This window comes from Lycorma delicatula, chromosome 4 (assembly GCF_047948215.1).
Source record: "Lycorma delicatula isolate Av1 chromosome 4, ASM4794821v1, whole genome shotgun sequence".
Lineage (NCBI taxonomy): Eukaryota > Metazoa > Arthropoda > Insecta > Hemiptera > Fulgoridae > Lycorma > Lycorma delicatula.
In genome coordinates this window covers 206,818,655-206,830,034 of record NC_134458.1, presented here as the reverse complement: position 1 = coordinate 206,830,034, position 11,380 = coordinate 206,818,655, and the positions used below count along the sequence as shown (strand labels likewise).

At 36.8% G+C, this 11,380-nt stretch overlaps 1 protein-coding gene across 1 annotated transcript; it reads right to left on the bottom strand.

Moving 5' to 3' along the window:
* Positions 1–5,611: 5,611 nt before the first annotated feature.
* LOC142322791 (uncharacterized) lies at positions 5,612–7,436 on the bottom strand. Its single transcript, XM_075361868.1, has 2 exons — positions 7,136–7,436; positions 5,612–6,144 (listed from the first exon to the last, which is right to left on the bottom strand). The coding sequence occupies exons 1-2, from the start codon at positions 7,434–7,436 to the stop codon at positions 5,612–5,614; spliced, it is 834 nt and encodes a 277-aa protein (XP_075217983.1).
* Between the last annotated feature and the right edge of the window lie 3,944 nt (positions 7,437–11,380).

Genomic DNA, 11,380 nt, shown 5'->3' with positions numbered 1-11,380 from the left:
CTGTAGCTTTGACCTTTGTTCGCGTAAAAAAAATAGTACAAAACTAACAATCTATTGATGGTAAAAAAAATAAAAATATCTGCGACCTTTCACTTATTATTCTTGCTTTATCACTTTGCCCGTCAGCGGAGAATACGCGATTACATTATCGTATATCAATAAACAATATGCTACTGTATTTGGTTTAAAATTCTCTTCCGCTTCAACTTTAATCTTCAAATCGATTACACCAATCTTTACGGAATCATTTCGACTCGAACAGTCGATCACATATAAAGGATATTTGGTTCTGTAATCGGAAAACGTGTATGGGGAATCTATATTTTTATAATATGATTTTTGGAAATTAATAAACATTCTATACATCATCGCTTGGTTCCCTCGTAAATCTTCATACGGATATTTATTCGAATTGATCATTACACAAATATTTTTAACGTTACACGAATCGAATTTTGACGCATCCTTCATGGCTTTATCTTTCCTATCGGTTTGAGAACTTACAATAACATAGCGCGGTTTATCTATTTGCAACAATTTTGTCACATTCCATATAAAAGAATTTGTTTGAGGAACCACTGTATTTTCACGAAGGTCCCACGCTCTGAACGCCATACGCACATCTTTATTTTGATCTCTTATTTTAGCTAATTCCAATTCATATTCGGGTGCCACCTTGAGGTACGGGACAACCCACACGATGTCTGTTAATTCTATCTTAGATTTGTGGTCGGGAACCGTAGCGTGTATCGCGTTTACATCGCTATCAAAACGTCTCAACACCAATTCTTGTCTCTTGTCTGTCCTTGTCTCTCCCAAATGCATTTTATCACGACAAATTCAATTTTAATCTCGCCCAATGTAGCCGTATCTGTATTTTTATAGTATTTCACACTGTATACATGATCTAGAGATACTTTTGGACCAGTCTTCAACATTTGTATGTACGGTTTTATAGCTTCTGAATAATCTTCACCTGTAATTGTCTCTTGTGTCTCATAAATTTGTGTAGATGAAGTGCCTGGCAAAATATGTATATATTTAACAGGCTCTTCGTCACCTTCATACGCAGTTTGAGTTTGTTCGCATAGTAGAGTTGTTTGTTGAGATAACATGGTAGAGGAAGCTACATCTTCTTCATCATCTGAAGGTTCTAAATCTTGTTCCAATATACTTTCTTCACATCTCTCTTGATGTTTCTCTAAATTACTCATCAGTCTATCGCCCAATTCGCGTCCTACTCTATCTATATCAATTTCTCCATCGGTCAGAGGTGAAGGAAACTGTTTTGGTTTATCTATTTTTTCTGTAATTTCTTGGATCGGTTTGAAACGTTTAGCATATAAAGCTTCCTCTTCGGCTAAACCCAACATAAAAGCCGCATGTTTACGTTTAAAATCTTTATTCAATCTATCAATTTCCATCATTTGTTTCTCCTTCTTATACATTATTCTATATATAAAAAATTAAAAACTGAAACAAATAATCTATTCGCGTTCAATATAGCATCGCTGCGTTCGACAGTGCGTTCAATATAGCATCGCTGCGTTCGACAGTGCGTTCAATATAGCATCGCTGCGTTCGACGGTGCGTTCAATATAGCATCACTGCGTTCAATCGATGATGATAAATTTATCCATACCGTTCCGATAGCGACCCTTATGTTTATCGCTTTCTTTATCAATATCTAGAAAACCATACCGATTTGCGTTCCAAACATGTTCGCATAAAGATTTAAAGTCGTCAAAGGACATGGTGACGTTTACGTGTTCATCGTAAATGTGTTATAAATTTAAACCGTCTTGTCTGAACAGAATTAGAAAATTGCAATTGTCCCGCACGAGTTGTTTTGGTATTTTCGAATACGTTTGCGCCAGATAGAAGCAATCAATTTTATTGTGGCGACCTCTCGAAAAATAATCACCGATATTGTTTTGCTTTTGTTTGATTACATCGTCGAATACCATTATCGAATGTGGTTGAATCGCTTCCGGTTGTGGAACCTGATCGTTTTCACTGTATCCATAGTAATCCAATTCTGGATTCAACATTATCAGGTTTGATAACATTCTATATAGCGGTTGATGGAGAGATTTAGAGAAAATGTACAAGTTCTGAAAGCGTACTCCGTTTTTTGAACTAAAAGATTGAAAACCACATTTGTTTTACCGCAATTCGATGGGCCGCATACAATACATCTGATAGTATTTGGCAAGAGGGAACCGTGCTTACTTCGTTTTTTCAATCCTTTCATTACGTTCATGATGGGAAATTTTGTTTTCTGTTGCACTTCCTTCATATCTCTCTCTTGTAAAAATATTTATGAATTTTTAACAGACTATTAGTTTGTTAAACTCACGTCAATTTCGATGACTTATGATAAAATTATTGTGAAATTTGTTATCTTATCCCAAAATCATACGGATTTTTATGCGGAATGGAGGCATCTCTATATATACAACATCATTTCATTTGTCATGAAATATTGAAAATCATATCCAAAACATCAGTAAAATCAAAATTACCAAAACAATAAATTTTCAACATTATAATCGAATCTATTGTGAAAAAAAAAATTTTCCACGTAACAATATATTCACACTACAACATCATTCAAATCTATCCATGAATTGTAAGATTTATCAAAACCTAACTAACCATTTTACATAGGCTTTATTGCCTTTTCGTTTGAGAATTTTCTCAATTTGATATATGTCTTTGTGTTTTGTTTTTTGCAATTCGTGTTGATAAAAACGACCTTTTAGAATTTCATTTCTGGAATCGATCAGTTTATAGGTTACAGGTCGGGATTCCGAGTGAACAGTGTGTATTTTGAATATTTCTTTCGTCCAATTGGGCAAATAACCCTTGTCGAATATCTTTTTATGTTTGCTTATACGAACCGGATCGTCGACTTGAAATTTAATCTTTACAATATTCGGTTTCCTGTCGTATTTTTTATTTAAATTTGCAAGAACTTGCTGTTCATTTTTTTGATTTACATCTTTCGGTTTAAATTTTGTAGCCGAATGCAGCGTATTATTGTATTCATCGACGAGATTTTGCAACATGTCAATCCATTTATAGTTCCCGTGTTCTGTAAATTTGGTAAACATTTTAATCTTTAGCGTCCTATTAAAACGTTCAACTATGGCAGCTTTTTTATCTGAATATGTAGAAGAGTGATTTATGTTGTACTGTTTCAAAAGGGCTTTAACTTGCGGATTATAAAATTCTTTCCCCTGATCTGTTTGAAAATGTTTCATCTTGTGATTTGCGACTATCGGATGCAAAGCGACTGCGACTTCTATACCCGTCTTCTTCTTTAACGGTATAGCGTATGCAAACTTACTAAAACAATCGATAACCGTCAAAAAGTACTTGTAGCCGTTGTTTTGTCCTGAATAAGGTATCATTTCGACTATGTCTGCTTGGACTAAGTCATTCAGGCCTTTTAATTCCGTTTTTCTGGTTGGATAAATGCGTCTGGCAGGCTTGTGAAGTTCTTTCGCTAAAATAGATTTAATGGACATGTTCGTACTTAAAAGAAGAAAAAAAAATAGCATAAATAATAATGTATTAAAGCCAAAAAACTGGTATTTTTATCGATAATCACCAAATAGTTGTCTTTTATCTGTTCGTAACAAACTCATTTCAGATTTAAACAAATATTTTTTTAAGTTTCATTACTTTTATATATAGAATCATAAAATTGTCTAATATCGTCGATAAATTGAATAGCTTAAATTATAGCAATACTATAAAAAATATCGGAGAATTGACCTGTAATAAGGAATACAGAATTGAAAAGATGGAGTTTATGAATACTAGAAACGGTAAATCGATTATTGCGTCAATTGAAGGATTCGGGAAAATATTTTTACCACAAAGATTTAATAATCTTACAGAATCGGATTTGGACGAAATCAATAAAAATAAAGAACTTTATATAGTATATAACGGATTAAAGAAAATGAGTAATGGACACAGTTATCATGACATAGAATTTACATGCGGTTACATTCGTTATGATGATCGTGCAAGTATGTCGGATATGTTACATCGACTTCGAATATGTAGCCTGTATCCGCATCGTTAGGATGATTCATTATAGAATCTAAAATTGTATATAAATGCTCTTTATCCACCCATTTAAAGTTGCCGTATGGTAAAGGCTGACTCATACTGAACCCGTATAAGTTATTGGCGTCAACATAAGCTATATATTTACTGGGGGCGTTGGGGCTGTAGTTTTCGAGGTATTTATTATTTGCTACAGCATGTTTTTGCACACAAGTTGAAATGCCGCCTCTGATGCCCGATTCGATAAACATGTACATGTCGACGTCTGTGAACAGTTCCAATTCAACGCGGGTTTTATATAGCATGGCGTCGAAAGCTAAACCGGGTGCTGAAATATAGTGCGCGGCATCAAGGCGGTATTCTCGTAGACATAGGGTTCTGAAATTCTCGAAAACGTCAGCCAACAATAGCACATCGCATTTTAAATATACATTGCTGTATTCACCCAACGTTTTACATTTAAAATGGTCCCATACTATTTTCATATTCTATGTTCATATTCATCGTCAGTAATATGCGAATCGGTAAGGGAGCTGTAAAATTTTTCTTTCGACGGCAGCTGTGTTTCATCCAATTTCGACCACGAATCGGTATATTCGTAAGAGTACACCCTTTTCGTGGCCATTGGTATATCGTCAGCTGCAAAGTCTTGTTCGATGTGATTAAATGATTGTTTTGGTAAATTTGACGCTAATCTTTCCAAACTCGAGGCCAAAAACTGAAAAGTGTCAACGAATTTTACGCTTAAAACGTCAGACATCCGTTTCGTAAACATTGTATATTTTTCGGTGGTTTTATGTATGATGTTTATATCCTCTCTATCGTAATCCAGCTGTCTTATAATGAAATGCGAGTCGTAACTGGTTAAATTATGAATGAATATCGGTATCGTATTTTGTGCTTGTCTGCGTAAATTGCAGCTATTGCATAACGCGGCTCGATAACGACCGGTTAAGTGGCAATGATCGCGAACTTTTTTGCGATTTAAACCGAATCCTGAATTACACATTTCACATCGCTTAGCGTTGTCGAATTTTCTTTGTTCATCGACGGAAAGAGGCGTCATTGCAACGTGTATCATTTCATCGGCAACTTGATTCGCGAGATTGGATAGAACATTTATGAAATTTTCAGCCGCTTTTTCGCCTCTATAAAGTACAGGTTCTTGTGCGAGGACTTGTTTTATTTTATCGAAAACCGATTCGTTACAAACGAAATACAAACAGTAACTCATCGGTTTGTGCACATGGGTTGTATAACTATATGATTTTGTATACGGTGGATGGTAAGGTGTCGGATTCAAAATACATTAAAAATCTGCATATGCTACAACAGGCATTGGAAACTGATTTTCGAACCTATTAAATTTCATTATATTTCCCTCCGGTTTTGGTGTCTTTATACGTGCCGGTTAATAGTAAATACAGCGTTTTAAATGAGCTTTCATTCTATCTTCACTATTTCCATCTTCATAATAGAATGTGAAACAACGTTTGCATACATCTATTGTGTGATTGTTTTTCGTTAATTAAGACCTAACCAGCCGTGAAAAATCTTTTATGTAGCAATAGTGTGAAACATCATCTTTCTTTAAATACAATAAATCAAAATGGTTTGGTTTTTCAATGGTTTGGCAAACTTTTAAAGGTCTAACTTCATCATTATCTGTCAGCGTATATACATTTATAGAAACATTGATGGCAGATTCAAATTTTTTAACATCTTTTATCTCGACTGGAAACTTTAACATGCTAAAGTCATATGTACTTTCTAAATCAACAGTATAACGTTTATCTAAGCGTTGCGGATTATTACTGGTTACATGTTTCGATAAAATAGCCCATTTAAAGCAGCATATGTCTTTATTGTTAACATTAATCACAGCCTTTTTTTGTTTTATTTTATCGGGTAAGTCTATATATGAAGAACCACGTAACGGTTTAAATTTATTTATACGCAACATTAAACCGTCGATACTGATTAAAGACCAACCGCTGCCTTTACCTTGAATTTCGGATTCTTCGGCTAATAGTTTTTCAAACGCTTCGCCTCTAACTTTATCTAAATCATTACAATTATATATTGGTGTATTTTTAGTTTTAAAATTAATGTCTTGAGAATCGATTTGGTCGCTCCGACGTTTTTCATATGTACATTCCAACAATATATTAAATTTTACAGCGTCCGTTGTTACATGTGATTTTAAGATGTTGAGAACGCAATTTCTTCTACTGTTTAAAAATAAATATTTATCTTTATCTGTTTCGTCTCCTTTTTTATAATAATATGGGCTTAAATTATCTTTAAACGCATTTTCTAAAATTGTGAAACAATTCGCGTCACAGACAGCTAATATGACTCGCTTTTTAGCGGTTGCGCAATCATTTTCTGAACACGCACGTTTTAACTCCATCACCTATATAATAATTAATAAAGTACCCATAATATTGTATTTATATTATTAAATGTGCTACTGCACATGCCCGAACAAAACTGTAATTTACATTAAGGTCAGTGAATTCTATTGTTAATATCTATCTTTAATTGAATAAAAAAATGCAATTATTATTATTATAGTGAACGAGAAGAATTCCCTGACGTCATCGACAGGCTGTAATAAATACATATTCACTGCGCAAGATTGGGGACGACATAAAAAAACATTAACAACGAATATAACACTTATTTACATAAAACGATATATATATATATATATTGTATTTGTAAATGTTTTTCAGTAACATGTACATTAAAGAATCATAATGATGCTCGCGAAAGAGTGCAAAATATGGAAATTTTGCTTCTGAAAGGCTGCGTAATGTGTAAATTTCTATCTTGAGTAAGTGGCCGTGGCTTTGGTCACGTGATCAGAATGCTGGTCTCTGATTGGCTGCTGTGCCAGAAGCGGTGATTTATATCTACTCTCTATGCTTGCGAGCGTTTACAATCTTTTTTGCCTCAAGACAGCTGACTTTCTACACCGTTTTGACTTCCGGCAAAGGTGAAGCAGAAGGTAAAATTTTGCCGATTCTTCTCATGTTCAACCTCCGACACTCTATCACTCCTTGTGGTGCCAATTCCTCAACTATTTCCTGTTCTGTGCAATTCAGCAGATTCCAAGAGACTACAACACCCTTTGCGGTACTGAGTATACCGTGCGGATCGACATATACACCAAAATCTCCAGTATTCTTAAGTTCTAGGATCTTCTGTGACTGCGCATCATTAGTAGTCTCCACATGAAGTCCATTATATGTTTTCTTGATTTCTTTAGCTGGGCGTCCTACACATTTACTTATTTCTCGAGCAAAAAGAAAAGGACTTACTGTCGAAAAATTTCCATCATCTTTCATGGTTACCAGATACCTGGGTTTTAGAGCATTGCTCGTGAATATAGATCTCTTCAAACTCTTCGCATCATTTTCTACCCTTCTATTTGCAAAACCTTTTCTCCACTTCGCCTCAAGGGAAATGGCTGGTTCTAGAGGAAGGAACCCTCTGTTACGTTTGTTTGTTCAGGCTGCATGATAAGTTGATCCCTTCTGCAGCAAGGCTAGCCGCCGGGGTACACCCCCACTTCAGGGCTACTAAGCCTGGAGGTCCGGTCCGGTACGGTACTCCGGTGAAACCAGCATATGTCCTGGCAGAGAGCGGATGCGCAATCCCTACACTGTCTCCAGGCTCCTACAAATCGAAATTTTCAGGACTTCCATGCATTCACATACATGGGCACCTTAGCTCTACATGCTTGCCATCGCGGAGGCATGTGAACGACGGAAGGGCCTCCGTTACACCTGCAATAACTTCGACCCTGGCCGCCACATCGTCAGCTCTAAAGATATGTGTTATGATCCGGACGTGGGATTATTTACCTCAGGGCATTATTATTAATAATATTTTATTATTATTATTATTATTATATACAATATACTAATTATTATTATTAATAATAGTCAGGGTCGATTCTTGGCCCTGACCTTTGGAACGCCGTCTATGACTGCTTTCTGAGGCTGGAGATACCTGAAGAATCGTTCTTGGTTGTGTACGCTGACGACGTTGTGTTACTTGTCGCAGATCGCGACGTGAAGCATGCCCAACTGAGGCTCGGCCGAGCTATGCACAGAGTCAGTGCCTACCTGGACGACCATGGGTTCTCTCTAATCCTTATCCTAATCCCATAGGAAAAGACGTTTCCGGTCGCCACACATATCCCTCCCGTTCCTAGCCCTGATGGACTTTAACGGGATTTGTTTTTCGCTCTCTAACTTTTTACGTCTCATAGTAATAAGCCCGGCCTTGTTAGGATGCCACCGATGTAAATACCTCGGTAGACATTTACATCAGTGATTTATAGCTCAGCTTTTGCCTTCGCTACAGGCATCATCCAGCCCTCATCACAATTCCACCCCTCCCTCGCGAGAGGAAGAAAACCCTCCATGTAGCGTGTCTGTATCCAACTCTCAGCAAAACCGAGATCATGGTTCTAACGAAGTAGAATATCGACACCCTCCTCTCCTGCGGGTTGGGGTCGAGGTTGTTGAGAACCAGCCGGCCGCAAATTTTTTTTTTTTTTTTTTTTTTTTTTTTGAGGGTGAAAACGTCTGTACGTTATCATAGCCCGGGTATTTTTTTTATGAAAAAAATATATGTAATTAAAACTAGTACGTAAAAGTAAAACTTAAAATAAAAATAAAAAATAAAAGCAAAACAATTAAACAAAGTCCGAGATGGGTGTAAAAGGCCCATTCTCGTATAACAAGAGCACAAAAATGATACAAAAAAGTTTTTAAAAAATAAGCAACAAACATAAAACATAGAAGTAGGTTAAAACTAAAATAAAGAAATTAAATAAAACTTAAAACTAAGTTAAAAAAATAAAACTTAAAACTAATATCACAGACTGAGTCATTAAAACATAAAAGCTAAAATAATAAATAAAAAGCTATATAAAAAATAAAATTTAACAGATTCGGATAGGGATTGTAAAAGGCTCCCTCCTCGGTTAACAAAATCAAATCTATTAAAAACCTTTCTAGAATAAGTTATATACCCGACAACGTTAAATTTTTTGGGTTAACCCTACACTACGCAGAAAAAGGAACATCCGGTTTAAAACATCATTGTCGTTGCACAAGACACCACGGATGTTTCTGGGTAATTTAAACTTACGACGCAACGCCTCATAACATATGCAGTCCACGAGTATGAGGTGCACAGTCTGCATGCGGCAGTTGCATCGTGTGCATAGGGGTGCTTGTACTCTTGTCATCAGGTGCCCGTGTGTGACCCTGGTGTGTCCTATCCCCAACCGACAGAGGACTACTTCCTCACGCCGAGATTTTCTACATGAGAAGTCCCATGGCAACACAGAATTTTTAATCTGCCGGAGTTTATTATCTACAGTAGCCGTCCAGTCACCTTGCCACTTTGCTCTTAGTGATTGTTTTACATAATTAATAAAATCAGAAGTAGCAACTCGGGTGGTGAAAGGAGGCTGGTTACATGCTTCTTTGGCAGCGGAATCTGCATGTTCATTACCTAAAATCCCTACGTGGCTTGGGACCCAGCAAAAACTTACTTCTGTGTTGCGATTATTAAACTCAGCGATTGCGTAGTAAATTTCAATGACGATGTGTGGAATAAAAGTTTTTTAAGGCTTGGAGAGCACTACATGAATCACTACAAATAAGAATTTTTCTATATTTAGGGTTAATGATGTTTAGAGCCTTATTTATACCGTATAGTTCAGCGGTAAACACACTCGTAATACCGGGTAGACCAAAAAACACACTCGTAATACCGGGTAGACCAAACATATAAGTTCTTTCATTGACAACAAATGCACAGCCAACGGTATCGTTTTGTTTCGATCCATCAGCGTATACAACCGCGTCTGGTTTCATCTTGGAGAGAACATACTGAAACATTTGCTGGAAGATAATAGGTAGTGTTGATTGTTTATTGTATGTCGTAAGGTCAAAAGTAAAATTTATAAGGTTTATTCTCCATGGAGGATATGAGCAAGGATAGGTAGGAAAGAATGACGGTGTGTCAACGTTTATATGCTACAGCAGACGCTGGGTACGGACACCTACAGGTGCAGTACAACGTGGATGGTCCTCATACTTCCCTAGATTAGGATTTCTAAAGACTGACTCAAGAACCGGGTGATTTGGCTGTCCTCTGAGACGAGCAAAATAAGATAATAAAAGCTGGTCTCGTCTATCCCAAAGTGATGGTTCACCACAGTCTATAAGTAAGCTTGCGACAGGATTTGATCTAAACGCGACTGTGGCAAGCCGAAGGAAAGCATGATGTACACTATCCAGCATTTTAAGCACGGTTTGACGAGCTGAAGAGTAGGCGACACAACCATAATCTAAACGGGAGCGAACAAAGGAATAGTAAAAACGTATCATACATGACCTATCGGCTCCCCAGTTGGTGTTAGTAAGGACTCGCATCATATCTAGTAGTTTGGAACATTTTTTTAAAAATTCTTTTATATGTTTGACCCAAGTAAGACGGCTATCAAAAAATAAACCTAAAAACTTGACGTAAGGAGAGATAACAATAAGCTCCCGTTTCAGAAAAACTTGCGGAATAGAAGGGTTTCGTAGCCGAGAAAAAACTAAACATTTTGTTTTTTCGGATGAAAATGTGAAACCAGTAATCCTGGACCAAGCTTCAAGGTGAGATATAGTGTTCTGCAGTAGTCTCTCTGCTGTGGGTGTTGAACGGCTTGCAATGTAAATAACAAAATCGTCAGCAAATAGAGAACATGAGACAGGAGCCTGCACACATTTGGTAATACCGTTTATGGCTACAGAAAATAAGGTGGCACTTAATACACTACATTGGGGCACTCCATTCTCCAAGATGACACTATCTGAGAGCGAATCATCCACACGAACACGAGCCGTTCAGTGATTTAAGAATCCCCGGATAAAAGCAAGCATATTGCCCTTGATTCCCCATTCTTTGAGAGTGTTAAGAATACCACGTCGCCAGGCTGTGTCATACGCCTTTTTTTATATCGAAGAAGATAGCGATGAGGTGCTGGCGATTTAGGAAAGCGTTTTGTATGGCTGTTTCTATTGACACTACATGATCAATGGAAGATCGTCCTTGTCGGAAACCACACTGTTCTGGCGATAGAAAGCCATGTTTCTCCAAGTACCATGTAAGCCTGCGGTTTACCATTCTCTCCATTATTTTACTCAAAACGCTTGTTAATGATATAGGGCGGTAGCTTGAGGGGTTGGTTTGGTCTTTACCAGGTTTTAGTACTAGTATA

Excerpts from the sequence above, each read along its gene's own strand:
- LOC142322791 (XM_075361868.1), bottom strand. The coding sequence starts at position 7,436 with ATGAAAGATGATGGAAATTTTTCGACAGTAAGTCCTTTTCTTTTTGCT. Across the intron at positions 6,145-7,135 it reads ACCACAAGGAGTGATAGAGT|ATAAAGTTAGAGGCGAAGCG; the intron begins GTCGGAGGTTGA and ends GTAATGATTTAG.